Raw genomic sequence first — 23,327 nt, 5'->3', positions numbered from 1 at the left:
GTCTCCTTCAGGATCACATGTTTTAGCAGTTGGAGGGGGGACACCATGTCCAGGAAAAACAACCCTGATGGAAAAGTCCATTACTCATGTTCCCCTCCAGGAAGAAAAAGAGGGAAGTTTCTTGTTCTAGGCAGATTCTCTCACTTTCTTAACCATAAATGGAAAAACAGAGGTGAAAAAGACAGAGGAAGAAAGGTAAGCAATGTGAGGGTTTCCTTTCTGTCTGCTTCACAGGACCGGTGCCATCATAAGGTTCATGCAGTTTTTCAGGCGATGGACATAAATACTACAAAATCTGATCTCATTCCCATGTTTGGAAAAAGGAAGCAAAAAAGGCCTTGGAGTTCAGAAATCATCAAAAATGTTCCAACATCCATTGAAAAGTGCATGTATTCACTTTTGTCTAATTTTCTGATTTTAAATGCTACACGCAATAAAATAACAGTCAAGAGCCCATATTTACTGAGTGCGAACTGGTACTAGGTCCAAGGCCCCATGCTTTACAGATTATCTTCTTTTATTCGAACAACAACCCTCTGAAATGGGGAGTAGTTCATCTCTATCTTACAAATGAGAAATTGAGCCTTAGCGAATCTGGCACTAAAAGTCCCTCCAGTTGGGTGTATAACAGGATTCGAACCCAGGGCTGACATTCTTATACAGCCTTTCCGTTTGGCCACTGCAGGCAATGAGCAATGTGTCCAGGGGTTAGGAGGCAGGCATGCTGCTAGGTTTCCTTCCTGTATTTCTGAAGACTCTGTTTTTGTTTTTTCTTTTTCCCCTCTCCCTTTGCATTTCTTTAAAAACGAAACAAAACTTTTTATAATGGAAAATTCCAAGCCCTTACAAAAAGTGACAGCCTGTGCAATGAACCCTCATGTATCCTTCACCCAGTTTCAACACTTATGAACACATGGCTGATCTTGTTTCATTAATGCTCTCATCCACTTTCTGTCCTTCTGTCCTTTTACTCTGAAGCAAATCTAAGCATTCAAATAATTTCATCTGTAAATACTTCAATGTATAAGATAAGGACTCTTTTGTTTTTTGAGAGAGAGAGGGGAGCAAATGAGTAAGGGGCAGAGAGAGAGAGAGGGAGGGAGAGGGAGAGAAAGAAGTGGGGCTCAAGCTCACCTGATGTGGGACTCGAACTCATGAACTACGAGATCATGACCTGAGTCGAAGTCAGATGCTTAATGACAGAGCCACCCAGGTGCCCAAAGATAAGGACTCTTTTTAAAAGCATAACCCCAATTATGTTAAAAAAAAGTAACAATATTAGTATCATCAGATTTCCAGTTGGTGCTCAAATTTCCAGTTGTCTTGCTAATGTGTTTTTTTCAAGTTTGTTTCCATGTTGACTCGGAAAAGGTCCATACTTTACAATTTGTCGATACTTCTCCTGAATCTCTATTAACCTATAGTTTTCCCTTCCACTCATCTTGCTTTCTTTCTCTCTTCTATCTCATTGTAATTTATTTATTGAAGAAACTGAGCTGTTTATCCTGTACATTTCACCAGCTGAGTTTTGCTGATTATATCTGTATGGTATCATTTAACATGGTCCTCTATCCACTGTATTTCCCATAAGTTGGTTGAATCTGAAGACTCAATCAGATTCCAGATGCATCATCTTTGGCAAGATTGTCTCCAAAGATGATGCATCTGGAATCTGATTGAGTCTTCAGATTACCAAGTGTTAGGTTACCAAGTGTGTTCCTCCATTAGGAGGGCCTTCTCTTTTTTGATGTTAGCTCAATAGCTACATCATTTAATGAATTAAGGATTGCAATATGGTGACTTTCTATTTGTCATCCTTTACTTATTAGCAAGAATATTTCAGTAATGAGAAATTTCCCCTCAGGGCACCTGGGTGGCTCAGTCGGTTAAGCATCAGGTTCTGGATCTCAGCACAGATCATGATCTCATGGTTTGTGAGATCGAGTCCTGCCTTGGACTCTGCACTGACAGCATGGAACCTGCTTGGGATTTTCTCTCTCCCTCTCTCTCCTTCCCTCTCCCTCCCCCATGCTTGTTTACTCTCACTCTCTTTCTCAAAATAAATAAACAAACTTAAAAAAAAAAGAAATTTCCCTTCATCTATTAACAGGTTACCTAGTGATAGGATTCATTATAGGAGACATAGGGCAAATGCTTGACTCTTTACCTTTATTTACCAGTTTTCAAGATAATGACTTGGCACTTCCAATGGTGGCCCAAATGATTTTTTAAGTATTTATAAACACTGGGGTGCTTGCGTGGCTCAGTCAGTTGAGCGTCCGACTTCGGCTCAGGTCATGATCTCACGGTTCGTGGGTTCGAGCCCCGCATTGGGCTCTGTACTGACAGCTCAGAGCCTGGAACCTGCTTCAAGTTCTGTGTCTCCCTCTCTCTCTGCCCCTCACCCACTCATGCTCTCTGACTCTCTCTCAAAAATGAATAAATATTAAAAAAAATTTTTTATGTATTTATAAACACTGCATTTAAATACATTATATGTGTTTTAAACCATTAAAAGTATTGTCTTTACTGATGTTTGAACTGTTGCATCTTGGTCAATTCTTTGAGTCAGCTCCTGGTCCTCTGGATGTGACCCTAGAAGTCTTTGATATCTTCCTGAGACTCTGCACTGGTGACCTTAAGCCTTGAGCAGCCTCATAAACATTTACCCTGGGTGCCATACCAACATTATCATATGTGCTCCATGACATGAAAAAAAGTTGGGAATCACTAGCTTAGGGAATAGCCAGAATATTCCCCAGTTGCATGGAGGGTGATATTGATTCCTGACCAAATCAGGCCTCTTAGGATGGAAGAAGGGGCAAAAATTGGCTCTTGGAAGCAGGCTCAGAAAATGAATGGAGAACAAGAGAACCCATAAGGGAACAAACACAGCCAGTATCATGTCATGCAACGATTGTGTCTGTGCTGCATGGCCACTGCTGCCTTTGTGGTTCTGACTTCCAAATGTTTGCTCCTCCAGCTCACCACTCCAAGAGCAGGAGTGCACAGGTGCCCGGGGGCCAGGTTGAGGCCTTGGGCCTGTCCTCTAGTTGAACTGGAAGGCAGACAGAGTAAGATCTAGCCTCCTTAGCAGCCACAGTAGGAAACCTGCACGGGGACCTGCCCTTTTGCCAGGTGCATGGTGGGCACCTCTAAAAGAGAGTGGGGAGCTGGCAGAACGCCAATGGGGAGTGCTGCACAGCTAAAACATGAGGCAAGCCCTCGTTGAAGGGTTTCCTGTGGCAATTCCAATTTACCTCTGAGTTATGTTGGCCCTGGTGGAAGGCTATATACAAATGGGTCTGCAGGTCAACCCATCATCACCCTCAAGGCGCTAGCTTCCGAACAGCCACGACATTAATGGGACCAGCAGTTTCCACCACCTAAGTCCTCAGTTCTGGTGGCTCCCAAAGTGAGACAAAAGACAGTTTCATGGTCGCTTGTGGCTGTGAAATCTCATCGAGACAATTCAACTCTGGAAAAATTATATTTAAGTTAACAAATAAGGATTTAGAGGGCCAAATAAGCTCAAAGGCCTAGGGCATCTAAGATGAAAAAGAGAAAATAAATGGGGTGTCGTTTTGCTCTCCTGCCCCAAGCTTTATCCCTTGTTACAAAATAAATAAATAAAGGCCTTTGTGATTCCTTTCCAGCTTATCTAAACGGAGTACAGAACATTCATAGAAGAGAAGAAAAACTGCTGAAATCCACTAAATAGTAAATGGGGGAAACCACAGTATGAAACCAAACAGGATAGCAAACATAGAAAGAACTATTCCCCACTATTTCTAAATCTTAAGATGGCAGTGCATGACAGAGAGGGTAAATGAAAATGTATCTTTAGGATACTTGGATTTTAACCCAGCAATGCTCTACATAAACTTATTTTAACTATACAAGAGAATACCATACTACTTTGAGATGACATTTCTAAGAGACTAAAATTTGCTCTCAAGTCTGGCTCTGAAAGCACGCAAACCAATTTATACTGTGATAAGATGCAGAATGTGATTCTCCTGATGTTCTCAGGCAAGAACAACTCCAGTGTTCCAAGCATTATGGCCCATAAGAAAGTTTGAAAATGGGACAGCTCCACTAATAAGTGAAATAAAATGAAACAAAGGTCTACAATATAAATTTTTTGGCTAGGAGAGTGGTATAAATCAAAAGTTGTTGGCTAGGGTATGGAAAAGAAGGATTCTTGTTCATTCTACAGCAGCATAAATTGGTGCAACCTTTTTGGAAATCCAAATTATTTCCAAACAAGGTATTTATCTTGCTGAAATTCCCCCACAAATGTTTTGCATACAAAGATGTTCACTTTAGCACTTAGTAAAAACTGGAAGCAACCTGAATTCCTGGTAATGGGGGATTGGTGAAATTAATTATGGTATATTCATGTCATAAAATATGATATGGAATAGATATTCCATATCACAGTTATGAAAAATAATGAGAGATCAGAACTTAAATATGTCAGTAAATAAATACATTTCAAAATAAGATGAATAGGATGATCTCACCTTCGTAAAAAATTAATGTAAATATGTATGCCACTCTAGGTTTAGAAAATATCTGGTGAATATATACCACTGATAAAGTAGCTTCACTCTAGGCCATGCATTTATTTCATTTTTTAAAGTTTATTTATTTATTTTGAGAGAGAGAGAGAGAGAGCGGGGAAGGGACAGAGAGAAAGAGAGAGAGAGAATCCCAAACAGACTCCACACTGTCAGCGAAGAGTCTGATGCGGGACTCGAACTCACAAACCACGAGATCATGACCTAAGCTGAAATCAAGACCCACTGAACCACCCAGGCGCCCCTAGGCCATGCGTTTCTATAACAGTTGTATTAATGGATTTATGTTATGTTATGTTATTTATTTTTTTAAAGTTTATTTACTTATTTTGAGAGAGGCAGACAGAGAGAGAGAGAGAGAGAGCAGGGGAGGGGCACAGAGAGAGGGAAAGAGAGAGAATCCCAGGCAGGCTTCATGCTGTCATTGTGAAGCCCAACATGGGACTTGATCTCACGAAGCATAAGATCATGACCTGACCAAAGATCAAGAGTCAGACACTTAACCAACTGAGCCACCCTGGTGTTCCTGTATTTATATTATTTTAATGATAAAAAAAATCTGTGGTACTCAGATGAGGAGAAATATTACTTTTTACTCAATAGTAATCCTACCGGTAATGATTAGTAATCATTATTAAATGGACACACAAGACAAATACTTGGGGAGACATACTACACACTGGATGCAATGACACAGGATTACATGGGACAGATCCCTGTTCCCCAGAATTCAACTGTTTGGAATAGGATGCTTTACAGATTATAAAAAATTACATATATCCTTGCAATAAAAAATTTAAATTCAGAATTATGAATGTAGGGGTGCCTGGGTGGCTCAGTCGGTTGAGTGTCCGACTTCGGCTCGGGTCATGATCTCGCAGTCCGTGAGTTCGAGCCCCGCGTCGGGCTCTGGGCTGACAGCTCAGAGTCTGGAGCCTGCTTCTGATTCTGTGTCTCCCTCTCTCTCTGCCTCTCCCGCGCTCATGCTCTGTCTCTCTCACTCTCAAAAATGAATAAATGTTTTTAAAAAATTAAAAAAAAAAAGAATTAGGAACGTAAAACAAGTAGAAAGCTCTCCCTTCATCCACTTACAGTTCCCCGGGGTAAAAATTTTAATGGTCTTTATTATATATTTCCATTATATAATTTCCATTATATAATGGTCTTTAATATATTTCCAACCCTATTCTCCCATGTAAAGGAATACATACACACATTTCTTGCATAATATCTGTATCTGTTTCACTCTCTTCACACACACACACACACACACACACACACACACACACACACACACACTCATCTTGTATACTGTTCCGTCTTTAGCCTTTGTTTTCACTCGAAATTATATCACTGGCAATTTGGGTAGGCTGTGATATATAGTTCTACATTCTTCCTGCTGATCTCATGGAGTCCATGGTACAGAAGTGTTATCATTTTATCATTTGTTCTCTTATTCACATCTCCAAGGGGTTGCTATTTCAAATAATGGTGCAAACGAAAATCTTGCACAGATAACATTATGTGAGAATATCCTTAAGATGACTTCCTAAAGTGGAAATGTTTGGTCAAAGAGGGCACATAGTTCATATTTTGATTGGCTATAACTCAGCTTTCCTCTGAAAAGGTTGCAGCAATTTACCAGGTCAATTATGATTTAATTCTCCTGCTTCAAAATGTCCATCGCCTCTCTAAACCTTATTTTAGGTAAGTTCATTTAGATGATAGAGGAAAACAGCATCTTATTTCTAGGATACTTTTCCTTGACTTTTCTGCCTATATTAGTAGTCAGGGCCTTTTTTGTAAGCTATAATTTGCTGAATTCTTGTCCCATTCCCAGTCCTGAACTGAGCAGTCCAATGGCATTCTTTCACTTAAACCTGACGACAATACTTTGAGATATTCTGTCCCCATTTTATAGATGATGCAGCTGAGGCTCAAAGGGGTTAGGCATCCTGTCCTAGGCAGTACAGCCAGTCAGGGATAAGGCACTGGATTAAGGCTCACATCCATATGATGCCAACTCCTCAGCTCCCAAAGGATATGTGCATACCACTCAAAGGAAGTAGATAACACTTTTCATCTCATTACAAGGTCCATTAAAACAGAACAGATGTCATTAAATATCTGTAAATAATGAATGGAGCTGCTTCGGTGTAGAGACATCGAACTGTTGTTGCCCATTTCATCTGTGTTTTTTCTTCACACGTTCCTCAGGCCTGGAACCTCCTACCTGGTCTTGCAGAGGGTGGGTGGTTGCTGGGGAAGGAGAGGGGGCAAGTGTCGCCTTGTGAGCAACACGTTCTACTGCCCCCTACTTAAATGCTCGGTACCCCCCATGCAGCAGCTACGGAATGGCTCCATTTCACAGGCGGGCGAGCTAAGCTGAGCTGGCAGATGACCTGGGAGCTTCAGCACAGAACCAGTTGTCTGGTTTCTTCTCTTTAAACTGTTGGAAACAGATGAGGTTGTTCATCGGTTTTCATTTCCTAAACTTCATCAAAATTGACAGCAACTTCCTAAAAAAGACCATCTGTTACGGAACCTAACCAGATTATTGGCACTGACTAATTACTTCAGGGTCATAACATAACTTAAAAAGTGATGTTGAAGGGGGAGCCTGGTTAAGCGTCTGACTCTGAATTTGGCTCAGGTCATAATCTCGCAGTTCACGGGTTCACGCACCGACTCGGGTTGTCTCTCTCTCTCTCAAAATAAATAAATCAATCTAAAAAAAAAGTGATGTTGAAGATGGGGGAAAGAAAGCAGAAGTTATGTTTGGTGAAAATGTTGGTTCATGGTTCTACTTTCTGGAAAAACTTCAGATACAGTCACGTATTTATACATTTATTTGTATATTGGTACTCACACACATGCATATACATATACATTATAAATTATTCATATGCTTAAACATGACCTAGTTAGCTCAGAGAAAATATACAAAAAAAAAAGTCAGGAGGAAAGAGAAAAGGATAGAAAGACCATAATTAAATTTGATTTACTTAAAACACGCACAATATACAGCACAAAGGTGTGGCAAAGTTTTGCTGTATTTGTTACCTAATGCAGCGTAGGAGTATGAAAAAAAATTAAATTGATCCGACTTGGTCGTGAATAAAGGCCACTGTTCAGACTCTGGCACTAACATCTCAGAAAAAAATTGTTTTTTTGAAACTGGGAGTTGGCTTCTGAAGTTTATTAAAGGAAAAACACATTCGCTAAAGTATATCATTTCCAAAAGGTATTTGAGAACCAAGTCTTATGAGCTTGGCTGGACCAATATTTGGCATCAAGACCTTGAAATATTAACATATAAAAAGTTAAGGAAGAAAGAAGCCCATCAATTTAAATATGAGTTGAGAGTTAAGACTCTTTATACCCTGACCAGATTGTTTCAAATTTAAAACATTAATTTCCTTTAAAAACTGGTATTAGAGTATTTATTAAAGGTAGATGCACTTTTCCTTCAGGAATTATTTGGGAAATTCCTAGTATTACTTTTTCTGCTGGGGCTTATGATTCTGTCGTTATTTGAGGTTGATAATTAGACACAATAAGCAGCTCTTGTAACTCAAAGGGTCAAATTCTCTTTATATTGTCTGTGCTTGCAGAATTTTAAAAAGCCTGGACACGGCCAAAGACCTAGGGAAAAGCAAGCTTTTAATTAAACACTAATGAAGACCAGAAAAAAAAAATGTTGTTGTTTTTTTCTTGTCTCCCAAGAAACCAGGCAAATCCAGAGGGTCCTTCCTTCTATCCGTAACTCCAATGGATGGGCATGACACGAGACAGGGTCAGAATGATGAGCCGTCCACAGCAAGCCAAAAAAAAAAAAAAAAAGAAAGCACAACGTCTGAAGTGTCTGTCAGCATTGGTCAGGCAACACAGGGCACCTTCCAGAACCTAACCACAGGGCTGGGCACAGGAAACAGCGATCACTTGACAGAGCTGACAAGAGCTGCAGAAACTGCCAACTTCCCCACCCTGGGCTGGGCACAGACCGGGACTTGCAAGCTGGCCGTCCACACAAGCTAGGGTCCTTGGGCGAGCCCGTTTTCACAGGCCCTGGAGGGAATAGCCTAGTCTCCGATCTCAAACACTGCTTTTTGAATGAACTGGAACCAGAGGCACATCACAGAACACGTCAGAGAACCCAAACAAATTTATTCTCAAGCTACAATACTTACGTTGGCTGGGGGCTATTTTCAATAAGGAAAAGCAATAAACATACACACACAAATACATTTCTACCTGCACGGCTTTTTCCTTGCATGAAGTTTCCTCAACTATATAGACCGCAAACATTCCCTTTGGACAGAGTTCCCCTAATGCTACTTTTTGCCTCCTCCGAATTCTTGGTATCTCCCTACACCACAGGCTGCCGTCACTCCTACCCAGGTCCCCAGCAGGTCTCACTGGACATTAGAAACAGCCTCGTAATTGTCTTACCCGTCCCTAGACACTCCCCGCAGAGTGGCTAGAGTGAGCTTCTTAAAGTGTGAAGCAGATTCCTTTGTTCATTTAGTCAACAAGTATCTCCGAAGGGTAGATTAGGTTCCAGGCATTGGGGACACTACAGCCAACAAAGCCAAGTCCCTGCCCGTCTTCAGCTAATGTTCTGGTTGGGCAGACACCAGTGAGCGTCTAAATAAAGTTCTAACATTAGGTGGCAATAGGGTTAGGAAGAAAAATAAAGCAGGATAAGAGAAAGGTCAGGGGTGGCCTCTTAGTCTGGGGTGGAGAGGAGGAAAAGAGAAAACCCCAGGTTCCAGGCAGAGAAAAACCCAAGGGCAAAGGCTCTGAGGGTGGAACGCATTTGGTGGGCTTAAGCCACAGCAGGGAGGCCAGTGTCACTGGAGAAGAGTTAGGGGACAAGAGAGGCACAGAGAGGTCCCATAATTTGCCCATGCCACACAGCTATTAAATGAAAAGTGTCTGGAGTTACATCCTGGTCAGACTTTGCACTCATAACTCCTAGTATGATAACATTAAGCTTAGGATCAAGTTTTTCAACCCATGTTATTTTTAACCTTCATACCATGTAAGTGTGAGTATTATTTTATCTTTGTATTGGTAAAGAAACAGGCTCAGAGCAATTAAGCAGCTTGGCTCAAGGTCACACAGCTGCTAAGTCAGGAAGCCTTGATTTTACCGGGTCCAGCTAACTACAGCTCATTCTATTTCCCTATTTTATCAAGGCCCTTTTCTCTCTCAGATAATAAGCATCTAATCACATTTTAATGAGACAAACTCATTTCTGTAAAAATATTTGCTGGCTACATTACCCAAGGGTAGCATGATGCTTGTAATAACTGGGTCTCCTTAGCAGTTGCAAATCTCAGGGTCATATCAAAGGAGAGCTTACACAGATGAGAAAGACAGCGGTCAGTGGGGTTCCATAGCCTTCGTGCGTAAGAGTCTAGGGTTCAGGGTCGAGAAGAGGAAAGTTTAATAGCTTCGTAATGCGGAGAGGAGGAGGGAGGATCCAAGGCTTCTGCAGACTTTAGGGGTTCCAATGGTTATTCACATAAATAAGAAACTGAAAACACTGAACCTATAAAGATGACTATTTACCAGGCACTCATGCACCCATCCAACCAACCATCTACCCCCACATATATCTAACAATATTTACTGACAATACCAATGTTTAATTTCTACCGTGCTCCCAGGAGAGAAACGCTTTAAGTGAGATACTCTAATTATCTATATTTTACAGCCCAAAAAATCAGTCTCAGGACTCACATGGCTAAAAAAGGTGAGTTAGGAATTTGAATTCAGGCAGTTTGAGTGCACGGACTTCATTTTAAAGCACGAGGCTATGTTTCCACCCCATGTTTGTTTGAGTGAAAGACTAAGTTAATAAATTGATAAGACTCTATCTTTATGTGCTGTTTACCTCTTAATAAATAAAGTAGCAAGTCAGTGGCAAGAGGCTGAGCACTGGAATCAGACAGAACTCCATTCAAATTCCAGCACCATGACTTATTAGTTAATAAGTATATAAAACCAATAAAGTGGGGTTCATGATATCATCTTGTAGAGTTGTTACAAGGACAAAGATAAGACACAACATCTCATAAAGCTAAAAGTCTTCTGTACATACATTGGAGAAGTTCTTGATCATAAGCCCAAGGAAACAAATACAGAACTTTTCACTATTGTCTTTTGAGAGAGTGAAAAATTGTATGCAGCCTAAGTATCCATCAACAAAAGATTGGTTATATTCATGCGATGGAATATAGGGATTAAAATGAATTTAGAGGGGCGCCTGGGTGGCGCAGTCGGTTAAGCGTCCGGCTTCAGCCAGGTCACGATCTTGCGGTCCGTGAGTTCGAGCCCCACGTCGGGCTCTGGGCTGATGGCTCAGAGCCTGGAGCCTGTTTCCGATTCTGTGTCTCCCTCTCTCTCTGTCCCTCCCCCGTTCATGCTCTGTCTCTCTCTGTCCCAAAAATAAATAAACGTTGAAAAAAAAAATTTAAATATAAAATGAATTTAGAGATAAATCCCAAAAGCTTGTTGAGAGAATAATAAGGCAGTAGAATGATATATCCTTCTATAAATTTGACAAACATAGAAGGGTTATCTATTTATAGATACAAACATAGGTGTCAAAATTATCAAAACATGCCCAGGAATGAGACACATGAACTTCGCGGTAGGATTTTAGGGAGAGAGGAAAAGTACGAGGGTGGTTTCAACTGATTCTATATAGTTTGGTTACATTTTCAAAAAGTATCTGAAGCAAACATGGCAAAATATTAAGATGTCTTAAAACCGAGTGGTGGGTGCATGGCTTTTTTACTCATACTATCTTTTATATGTTCGTATATTGAAAAAAAAAAAACCCTCAGAGGTTTTGGTCTTGTTTTGTCTTGTTTTAAGATAACGCAATTAAAGTGCCGAGCAGAAGACTCAGCACACAGCGGCTGCTACATAATTAGTAGCTATTAGTCAAGGCAGGGACACTACATAAAAGCACCAGTTAGGGAAAAATAGTTATTTAATCAACAAGGTTTGCCCAAACACAAAATTCAAGAGACTAAAAAAGATTAGGACATTAGGGGGAAAATGGTACTATTTATCGCATTCATCAGCCTCTTTCAAGTCAAGTTTATTTTCAAGGATGCCAGAATCTTTATCTGTTACATATGAACACCTAGAGGCACACATATGTGTAATTACATAGAGATGGCAATTTTAATTTTTTTCATGAGGGTCTAATTTTCTGCCTCCTTTCTGTGCTTGATGTCATATCATCTTGCTGTAAAGTTTAGAACTACAGGTCTGATTTCCTATTCGAATCCTTCACACTTTTCCATAGCCTCCAAATCAGACATCACAAAGCCAAGGTTCAAAATAAACAGAAGAGGGGGATAAACAGGAAGTTACTCAGTGCTGCAACTCCACCGAGAAAGGACGGTAGGAGGAAAAACAAACACCAATCTGAAAGGCAGGAGAGTCTTTAACTTGGTGTTTCTCAAGCTGGACGACAAAGGCTCCGAAATGCTTTTCAAAGATAGTGAGACTGATTTCGTCGATTTTAAATAACACAGTCTTTCAGAAGTATACTTCTGTCAAGTGATGGGCTAGAACATTAAGACCGCTTTCCTTCTCAGTTTTGGGGTATCTTCACATCTCAGTTCCTTGCCCTAAAACCCTAGTCTTTGGTTACCAGAAAAGGTGGGAGATGAATTTGCTCAGCGATAAGGAGACTCGTATTTCATTTATCTGCCAAGTTTTCTCTCCTTTCTGTATGTGTTGCTGCTGTTAACTGACTCCATGGCTGCCCAATCCCTTCAACAGTGTAGGATCCAATCAGGAGGCTGCCCTGAGAGTGAGACTGTGTCCTGAAGCCAGATTCCATCCACATCCTTTAAGTCAACGCAATCCTTACTTTCCACTTCCTTCCTGTGGGTCCTTCCTCAGTTCAGGCTTTGATCCCGGCACCTGTTGGGCAGGCATTTGCAGAAGACCCCATGATGTGCTGCCCAGACTTATTCCCTCAGCTACCAGGAACATTCTAAGCTGACAGCTCTCAGCTCCCTCTGGGGATTGCCCTCCCTTATAGAGCTGCCTACCTCAAGGTCAAGGTCACTCCGCGTTCTCAAGGGCAGTCTACTGCCAACAACGTGTTGATGTAGGTGGGAGGGAAGAACAGCCCTCTTGTTCCAAATGGGGACAACTCTCAGTTCCAGAGCTACCCATGAGGGCAGCTGAAGGCATTGCTGAGCCTGAATTACAGCCCCGTTTCTCCTCTGCTCCTCCTGCTTCTTTCTATTCCCTTCTACAGGTGTTGATCCCAGTGAGCTCTCTGGTAAACTTCCTGCTCGTTAATTTGTTTCAGGAACCAAATCTGCATCAGCATTCACGCTGTTCCAGGGTAGGACTGCTTACCTGGCCCCTGCAGTTGAGTGCGTGACTGATCAGCTCTGACCAAGGACCCGCAAGAAGTCACAGGAGCTACTTAGAGGCCAAGCATTTAGTTGCCAGTGCCAAGTCCCGAGGAGCTCTTCACTCTCCATCATGGTAACTGGCAACGTGAAAGAACATTCTGTGAGTCTAAGTGACAGTGATGAGCAGAGCTAATGGACAACCTGTGATTGGACGGTAGTGTGAACCACAAACAAACCTTTACTTCTTTAAGCCATTAGGATACTGGGGCCGTTTGTTGCCATGGCAAAACCTAGCCTATCCTGACCTATACACCTGTGTCACTGCAGCAGCCCCCTAGCTCCCCTTCCTTTCCCGCCTCCATTATGTCACCCTCTCCCAAATCTGTCAGCCTCACTGCTGCCAGTGATACTGCTAAATCAACCTCTCCCCTGCCCCCGAAGTTCTGCAGAAAAATATCAAAATCCTAAAGTAAAAGATCATTCAAATTCAGATGTTACTCTCAATCAAAATCTCTGCCTCTGATTCCGACTCGCTCTTTTTCTCTCCCCTGCTCCTGCCCTCTCTCCCCATCGGCCTTAAAAAACTGTTTATAGGGGCGCCTGGGTGGCTCAGTTGGCTAAGCGTCCGACTTCGGCTCAGGTCACGATCTCGCAGCCCATGAGTTCGAGCCCCGCGTCAGGCTCTGGGCTGATGGCTCAGAGCCTGGAGCCTGCTTCCGATTCTGTGTCTCCCTCTCTCTCTGCCCCTCCCCCGTTCATGCTCTGTCTCTCTCTGTCTCAAAAATAAATAAACGTTGAAAAAAAAAAAATTTAAAAAAAAACTGTTTATAATTCCACCAAAGCCATGTTTTCCTATGCCTGAAATGCCCTTCTGCGTTTCTTCATCTATCCAACTCCTACTTTCCCCTCAAACCTCAGCTTGAGAATTGCCTCCTCCAGGAAGCCTCCTTGGCTCTTCCTCTCCCTTTTTGCTTTTCTCCAGTCTGACTTAGATTCCCTCCACTAGTGTGCCTAGAGCACCTTGGCCAAGGGCCTCCCACAGAGTTTCATTTCCTTATCTGTCTCTCCTCCTTGACAATAGATTTCTTGACGTCAGGAAAAACGCCTATCTTGACCTTGTGTGGCTGACACCTTGGGACAGTAGCAGGGATGGGGTAAGCACTCTGATCATTATTTTAGGTACAAATAAATGAACAAACAAACGAGTCAATCTGTAACTCCAATCATGTTCTACAACAAAGGACCTCGTAAAGGTAAACTGAACATTCATCCTGAATATTTATTTATTATTTTCCTGGTGACTAAGTTTTTGATGAGAAAATTCTTTCATATTCCTTCAAGTTCTATTTTTTCTATGACTGAAGTCTGGACCTTTTCCCCTCTAGCATTCTGTACCCAATACATTGCTTTTTTTTCTAGTGTGGGAACTGTTGAACTTTTTCTGTAAAGGAGCTGACAGTAAGTATTTTCACCTTTGTGGCCAATACCATCTTTGTATGAACTACCTGACTGTAAGTAGTTAAGTCACAACTACTCAACTCTGCCACTGTAATGCAAAAGCAGCCATAGACACCAAGCAAATGGGTGAGCAGGGCTGTGTGCCAATAAAACTTTATTTACAAAAACAGAAGGCTGTGTGTGCAATAAACTTTATTTGCAAAAACGAGAGACAGGACAGTTTTCTCTTGTGAGTCACAGTTTGTCAGCCCCTCTTCTAGTCTGTGTAACTCAGAGTAATGTGGAGAGTGAAGGGTGGGGACAAGCAAAATATACAGGGTTTGAAGCACACAGGCCACTGAATGCTCAATGGGGAACCTGCCTTTTGGGGGCGTTGGTCTTTTCCTGCCAATGCGGTGGGATGCAAAGTTCATTTGTTATCAGGATCATCAAAGTGTCGGACAAAGAGAGATTATTTCCTTAGCGACCCTAATGGGAGCTGCCTGTATTTCCTAGAGTTTTTGTATGGCTTAAAATGTGGGTCTACTGTGTGAAGACAAGAAAAAATACCCAAGGCCCACCCTACACACGCTGTGGGAAACCACAGTCTCTTTCAGTGAACATCCTTGCCTGTAAAGATGGGAATGGGGGCGCCTGGGTGGCGCAGTCGGTTAAGCGTCCGACTTCAGCCAGGTCACGATCTCGCGGTCCGCGAGTTCGAGCCCCGCGTCGGGCTCTGGGCTGATGGCTCAGAGCCTGGAGCCTGTTTCCGATTCTGTGTCTCCCTCTCTCTCTGTCCCTCCCCCGTTCATGCTCTGTCTCTCTCTGTCCCAAAAATAAATAAACGTTGAAAAAAAAAATTAAAAAAAAAAAAAAAAAAGATGGGAATGTACTTTCCAGAGAACTAGTATCACTTATAAAAAAAATAATAGTAATACCCGGTGCTACTTTATCAAGTACCTTCTACGGGTCTGCTGTTAAGTACGGTACATACCCAAGGGCTAACATTTATTGAGCATTTGCTTATATCAGGAAGGGCATTTAGTGTTACAGATACTATCTCATGAATTTTTCATCCTGTTCATAATGCAGGTACTACAGTTCTCCCCTTATACCCAGGAGGCTCAAGGGGGGAAAGCGGTTTGGTCAAGGTCAAATTTGCTAAACTTTGAGTCTATAGCCTCTGCTGTTCTGAACTGTATGCTCCCCACTCAGTGCCAACTGCCTGCCACAGGGGAGCTGACCCGGCCTCTTATGGTCACTTGAATATCTCAAATTCTGTCTAAGTTACCTCCTGCTGGAAGGCAATGACTCCATTCAGAGTTTGCAAGAAATTCTAGCTTTGAGGTGTTGGGGATGAGGGGACAGCTTAATCCCAAGAAACAAGCTGAGGCCTTTGTTAGAACATGTCATGCTTAATAAAAAGCAAAGGGTGTTGATCTTTTTTTCAACCACATTCTCCCACCATTTTCTACTTCAGTTGTTTGTTAACCCTAATTAATTGCTATAACAGAACCCATCCAGGCAAGATATCAGCAGGATAGATATACGGCTGATGAATCAGCTTTTAAGGTTTAGCCCCAAATTGAAGGTGAATGTTTCAGTCTGCTACTTTAACCAAATTCAAAGCTTCACGCATAAAGTAAGTCTTTGTTAAAAGGCAGCCTCAGTGCCGCTTCAGCCTGCTTTTTATTTAGTCGCGTTACTACAGAAATGCCTTATAGCTAGCGCCTTAATTATTCATAGCTTTTGGCAAATTAAGTCTCCTGCCTCTCCAATATCTAGATGTAGAGGAAGTGTTCAATTCCAAAGAAATGATGCCTTCACGGCTGTGCCAGCCAGGCAATAACGTTGTTGCCAGATTCCTTTATGAATAGGTGGGAGATCTTATTTCACGTATAGTATATAAATAAACAAAACACCCCCAGGGAACCGTCAGGTATTTCATGTAATGGATATCTCCCGCACCACCCTTATTTCTCTCTGGCGTGATTGAGCCCAGATTTCCTTACAAACCAGACTATTCAGACTAGAAGCAAGAAAGATGACACCTTTCTATCGTCAAGATGATAAAAAACTGAGTTCAGTGAAATATGTAACCCTGTGGTGTTTCCAGTCCATTTGTCACTAAACTGGACAGTACCACTGAACACTCCCCTTCATGCTTTAGAATTTGTAATTATGGGATAGCAATAAGGTATTCTTTTTAAAATTTTTTTTTTAACGTTTATTTATTTTTGAGACAGAGAGAGACACAGCATGAATGGGGGAGGGGCAGAGAGAGAGGGAGACACAGAATCGGAAGCAGGCTCCAGGCTCTGAGCCATCAGCCCATAGCCCGACGCGGGGCTCGAACTCGCGGACCGCGAGATCGTGACCTGAGCTGAAGTCGTACACTCAACCGACTGAGCCACCCAGGCGCCCCAGCAATAAGGTATTCTAATGATGAGCCCCCACCCCTTTAACTCAAATTACAGCGGCGAAATACTTAGAAATATATTTGCCATTAATCTTTATTATATTAGAGAGCTCTAGATTTGAGGTTCTAATAATTCAAGTGTAGGGGGCATTGCTGATTGCAGCTCAACTGAGCATTGACCCTCCCCCACTGTTTGGCAGCTGTGTGGTCTGCCTGGGACCAACTTCACTCCCAGCTTCACAAATGGGTCTGCTCTCCCACTGGTCTAAGCCAATCAGTGTAATTAGTGTTTCTCAACAGTTTTATTCACGATCATCTTTTTTTTTTTTTTTTTTAATTTTTTTTTCAACGTTTATTTATTTTTGGGACAGAGAGAGACAGAGCATGAATGGGGGAGGGGCAGAGAGAGAGGGAGACACAGAATCGGAAACAGGCTCCAGGCTCTGAGCCATCAGCCCAGAGCCTGACGCGGGGCTCGAACTCCCAGACCGCGAGATCGTGACCTGGCTGAAGTCGGACGCTTAACCGACTGCGCCACCCAGGCGCCCCTCACGATCATCTTTTTAAGGAGCCTTTTAGATACTTTTTTGTTTGCTAGTCACCTCCTCCCCCTGCAAATTCTAATGCCAGTAGAATCCTGTATATCTGTTTAGGTATTCTATGTACATCCGTGCTCTATACACAAAAAAAGAGTAAGATTCTTGTGCCACCCTCCTACCTTTAAGAAACAATGTTTGCCTCTTGGGGGTCATGTCACTCCCATTGAGAATGCCTGAATTATAATCCCATTCCCTGTGCCATTCAGTGCATGGCATTGGGGGTGGGCACCGTCCCTAAGTTAACCCATCAGAGTGAAAACTGGAATTTTTTTTTTTTTGATAGCTGGTGGATATGAGAAGTTTTCTTTCTTCCTGAATGGGTTGATATCTGGATCTAAGCCCTGGAACTGCTGCAGCTATCTGCTATCATGATGGAAGAAACCAACCGAAGAAAAAGCCAACACACGAACAAGACTGGAAGAATCATGGGCAACAAGTATAGTGCTCTGATCAAACCATACCTGAAGTTCATCCAACTGCTAGACTTCTCAGTTGTGTCAAAAGTGCCTTCTTTTTAATTTGTAGGTTAGTATGAGTTGGGTTTCTAAAATGACAGAGCAGATAACATTTGTTGAATGTCTCCTAAACTCTAGGCACTGGGCTAAATATCTTGTGTCAATTAATTCTTTTATCAAACTCTGTGATTAGCACTATCATATTTCCCATTTTATGCATGATTAAACTGAAGCATACTAAGGGTAAGTAACTTACTCATGATCAAGTGTAGGCAGAGGTCGGATTTATTCCTATGTCTCTCGAACTTGGAGCCTAAGGTATTAACTACTTTATTATACTGCCTTTCAGTTCTATATAATTTATTTATTTAAAAAAATTTTTTTTAACGTTTATTTATTTTTGAGAGAGAGAGAGAGACAGAGCATGAACGGGGGAGGGTCAGAGAGAGAGGGAGACACAGAATCCAAAACAGGCTCCAGGCTCTGAGCCATCAGCACAGAGCCCAACGCGGGGCTTGAACTCACGAACCGCGAGATCATGACGTGAGCCGAAGTCGGACGCTTAACTGACTGAGCCACCCAGGCGCCCCACGTTCTATATAATTTAAATGACTATTTTCTTGATCATTATTTAAAAGGCATTAATGAAAATAGTGTTTCTTTTTCTTAAGTTTTTAAAAATTTTATTTATTTATTGAGAGAGAGAGAGACAGAGAGAAAGAGAGAGAGAGAATCCCAAGCAGGTTCCACACCATCAGCACAGAGCCTGACACAGGGCTCGAACTCACAAACTATGAGATCATGACCTGAGCCGAAACCAAGAGTCGGACACTTAACTGACTGAGCCACCCAGGCGTCCCAAAAATGGTGTTTCTTTGCTAGCAATTAGTTTATATTGTGCAATTAAGAAATCTATGGTCCTTGCAAGTTTTAAAATATTCTAAAAATTCTTTTCTCATGTACAGGAAACTCTAAACTTAGAGATCATTTTCCACTTATCATTATTTTAGATGTCCTTTTTTATTATCATGAGAGGGTATTGGCTCAGTCCCCATCCATTTAAAGAAGAGAAAATCTTCACTTTAGTAGGATAATCCTTCAAGTTGCTGTGCTTCTTAAAAATAATTATTGATAAAACTTATAAAGAGTCCATGGGGTCTCCAGATCCTGGAACCTCCATTTTTTATCTGGTCACTGACCGCAAAGAGATAAACTATAGCTCCCCTGAACTTGGGGAGAGACACATAAAGGCTGTCTGGTTGGTTCCAATACTTGTGTTCTCCTTTTAAAAGTTTCTCCAACCTTAAAAAGCAAAAACAAAACTCTATCGGGGTCACTTCTCCTACAGACCAACGCAACAATGATTTCCCCAAAGGCAGACACTTCAGGCTCCGAAATGCCAGGTGATCCATGGACTGTAGCCAGATGGGATCTATACCACAGCTCCATACTACTCTCAAACCCCCACATGCTGCCCCGCTTCTCAGCCTGGCTGTGGGATTCTCACAAACTGCAAAACATCAGAGACATATTACCCAAAGTAGGAGTCGTGAAAGCAAGAAGCAAATGTTCCTCACATTTTAACAAGGCTGATACGGACATCAAGGATGACGAGGGGATGCTGATTCTTTACACGCCCACAGTTTAACCCCCAGAGCCGATCTTTTAATTTTGCTTGATTGATGAAAGACTACAGCCTGTCAAAACCAGAGGCTCCGATCCCATATAGGACTCAATACAATGAGATACAATGAGATACAATGAGATACAATACAATGAGATACAATGAGATACAATTATAGCCATAGTGGGAAGGGGGTGAGAGTAGGGGGAGCCAGGAACTGCAACAAAGCTCTTTCCACATCTCAGGAAAGAAAACATGATGATATATTCCTATAGCAAACACCAGGCTTAATCTTCCTAAATGCAATGTAGTTTTTTTTTTTTTTTAACCTCAAAGATATTAACAACCCAAGCAGAGGACTTTATTTAAACCCACAAATGACTGTCCAAAAAAAAAAAAAAAAAAAATCCAGGGAAGCTTTAGTCCCCAGAGAAGATGAACGGTCTCCCAGTTGAATAAAGTTGCTGCATTTTTTGTCTGCAGGATGGGACCTAGCAGAGAAATAAAGAGGCTGTGTTGTGTGAGGGGACTAAATCCAAATGTAAGCATTCTGACAACGATCAGCCAGGCCACCCCTCCCTCCCCTAGCCATCCTCCTCCTGCAAAGTATTCACAATTTGCTGTCCTTCCTCCAAAAGCCAGTAGACACAGAATCAGCTTTTCCTGGCTCTGCCTTGCAATGTGGGGCTGCCTGATGGAAAACTGAAATACAAAGAATGAAAACCCACCAAGGCCCCTCTGATGGTAAATTGGTGTGACATGGCTGATCCTGAGATGCTCACCCCCACCCCACCCCCAATACAAGAAAAAGAAGGGATCGTCTGAATGTCAAAGTCGCTTCGGGCAGACCTTCTGCTGCAAAGCCACAGCTTTCTTAGCTAAGTGCCAGGCAGTACACCATCACTCTGTAACAGACGTCTGCAAATGCTGGTAGGAACTCGCAAGTGCCCCCGAGCCCAACGGGGGACAATCCACGAGCTTTGTCAGGCAACAGTTATCCACAGCTGCTGAAAATTGACCCAGGAGCCAAGCAGCCCGCTAGGAGTTTTAAAGAAAGAGAGAGGTGGAGACAGAGAGAGAGAGAGAGAGAGAATAAAATCATACAGGTGGAACCGGCTTCCCAAGAGCGCCTGGCATCCTGCAAGGGCCCTGGGGCGCCGCGCGCCCTGGCTCACCTGGTACACGTCCCGCAGCCCGCACCACGTCCGCAGCACCTGGTGGCAAGCCCGCAGCCTCTCCGTGTACCATCTTCGCAGCGTGGACACGGTCAAGTTCCACACGAAACGGCTGCCGCTGAACAGCAGGTCCTCCACTCCACACATGAACACCGAAGCCATGCCGCCTCCTCCCTGGGACCCCGGGGCTGCCCGGCTCCCCGCCGCTGCAGCGCAGCAAGCCCCCACCGTGGCGGCCCGACCGCCTAGGTTCCCGACGCCGGCTTCTGCGGGCAGCCTGGGGGTCAAGCCTTCCACCAAACTCGTCTCTCACCGTGCGTCCCGGCCAGCCTCCGGCGGCATGCCCCGGGATTGGGCGCCCGCCAGCCAACGGCTGCGGCTGGCACACAGAAGCCCAGTGTCCACCCCCGCCCGCTCTGCTGGCTGGCAGCGCCGAGCGAGCTGCGCTAAGCTCCGCCAGGCGAGCCCTCGGCGCTCCCGGGGCGCGGGAAGCCCTGGCCGGCGAGGACTCCCCCTGGCGCTCCCCGAGTGCGCTGGGCAGAGGGGAAAGTGGAGCGACTCTTTGCAGGCAGAGAGGAGAGCTGCATTTCAGCGCTCTTGCTTGCGCGTTCTGCAGACACACACACACACACACACACGCACACACGCACGCACACGCACACACACGCACACACAGCAGCAGGCTGAGCCTCCTAAACCGCTTTGGGGAGCATCTCACTTTACACTACAGGGTCTTTGTACACACTGTACACGCTGATAAATACCTCTGGGCAGCCACAGATGCAGGAGGAAAAAAAAAATCCTCCGAAGCATCCCTTGGGACCTCACTTCCCTGGGGGACAGCCCTGAACGTCTCCTTGGTTGTGCTGGAGGCAGGAGATGAAGACAACGGTCTCAGAGCAACAGTGTGCGCGCGCCTGCACAACTTGCCTTGGCTTCTAATTTGAGGGTCTCCACGAAAATGACACCCGCCTGTTGTTGCCAGCCAGAGGGCAGGTTCCCTCACCTTCACACTGTGCTAATTCCAATGCAGCAGTCCGTTCTCGAGAAAAACAAAGAGTGTTCTTGGTCTTTAGCAGATAGCTTCCAGTTATTATTTGCTGGGAAATCATGCTCACAGGAGAATCCCTGATTTGGTTCTGGAGAATTCGGCCTCTGGATATGTCTAGCAGCAGTTGCCAGCACAAAACAGCACAGGTAGTTTATGCTCGACTTCAAACTGAAGGAAATTGTTTGACCACTCATGAAGTCACCAGATAATTAATGGTTTTTGTTTTTGTTTTTGTTTTTTTACGTTCTCCCCCAGGAACTGATATTGCCTAAGGCATTTGGGAAAAAGCCCTCAAGGAGCCTCATATGCCACCAGTGTCTATTTTCCTTTAGAATATGTGTACATTTCAGTCGCATATAATAGTATAACGTTTGTTTTGTTTTAATGTTCATTTTGAGAGAGGCCAAGACAGTGTGAGTGGTGGGGGAGGGGTGGAGAGAGGGGGAGGGAGAGAGAGAATCCCAAGTAGGCTCTTGCACTGTCAGTGCAGAGCCTGATGCTGGGCTTGATTGAACTCACCAACGCGGACCATGACCTGGGCCAGATCAAGAGTCAGCCGCTTAACCAACAGAGCCACCCAGGTGCCCCTATATGACATTTCTTACAGCAAAAGCACTAGAGCAAATTCCAGGATGTTGTTTTTTTCCCCCCAGAATCCATCTGTAGGACAATTGTCTGTATTTTATTGATGGTTTCACACCTGGGCTGTAATCTTTGCTATTAAGTGGCAGAAAGTTAAGGTGCCAAAGCCTGTCTCCTGAACTAGCTCAGAAGGCTTCAGGACAGATTATCGACAAGTAAATCAGCTTTATTTCAGGTTTCAAATGTGCCTTTGGAATCTTAATTCAGTTGAAACTCAATCAGTCAGAACACAAAATGAGTTCTCAAAGTGCCTATTGTTTTTGAAGTGCCCATAATCACGAAACTTTTAAATGACATTTCTTTTACTACTTTTTACTTCTTTTTATTACTAATAAAATCACCTAAGAGTTTTTGGTTAGTTCACTGGACACAAGACCTGTTCCAAGATTTGGAAACAATTCTTCACAGTAAGTTCCTCTATGGGCTCATTAGTATTAGCATTCTGATGATATTTCCCAACATAATAGTCACGGTGTTTATACAAAATCAGAATATACTAGGTCTTATGGAATCAAAAGAAGTTGAACTTGGTTTGAAAATGAAAATGTCATCATTCTAATGGAAAACTACTGAACTTCAAAAGTGGCATATTAGTATGAGTGAATGGTTGTGGTATATTTATTTTTTTAATGATGCAGCATGACTGTATTCTCGGAAATGTCGGGCAGCAAAGGGAATACCAGAATAAAACCTCCAACAGGTCAATTATCTCTGTCTCATGACACCATGCTCTCACAAGAGATGCTCTAGAAACCGGGACTGTTCTCTCTTTGTGCATAGGTCTAAAGTCAAGTTCCCAGGGGCGCCTGGGTGGCTCAGTTAGGCGGTTAGCTTCGGTTCAGGTTGTGATCTCGCGGTTTGTGGGTTCGAGCCCTGCGTCGGGCTCGGTGTTGACAGCTGAGAGCCTGGAGCCTGCTTCAGATTCTGTGTCTCCCTCTCTCTC

At 43.2% G+C, this 23,327-nt stretch overlaps 1 protein-coding gene across 9 annotated transcripts in view; it reads right to left on the bottom strand.

The window, feature by feature from the left end:
- FRMD4B (FERM domain containing 4B) overlaps nucleotides 1-23,327 on the bottom strand; it is a 425,720-nt gene that overhangs the window by 155,038 nt on the left and 247,355 nt on the right. For 5 of the 9 annotated variants that reach the window (XM_086680929.1, XM_086680961.1, XM_086680946.1 and 2 more), the window contains exon 3: nucleotides 12,984-13,119. The exons of 1 other annotated variant lie outside the window; for it this stretch is intronic. Coding sequence is in view for 2 of the 8 variants with exons in the window: in XM_086680903.1 (XP_086537029.1) it covers nucleotides 20,692-20,853 (162 nt within the window). In the remaining 6 variants the exon portion in view is untranslated. Of the gene's footprint in view, nucleotides 1-12,983; nucleotides 13,120-20,691; nucleotides 21,294-23,327 lie in introns of those variants that run through there. 3 more of the 9 variants (XM_086680937.1, XM_086680903.1, XM_025916153.2) reach the window with 3 other exon arrangements.

The sequence above is a fragment of the Puma concolor genome, chromosome A2 (assembly GCF_028749965.1).
Source record: "Puma concolor isolate L17-30 chromosome A2, mPumCon1.1.hap2, whole genome shotgun sequence".
NCBI lineage: Eukaryota > Metazoa > Chordata > Mammalia > Carnivora > Felidae > Puma > Puma concolor.
This window is presented reverse-complemented; position numbering and strand designations above follow the sequence as displayed.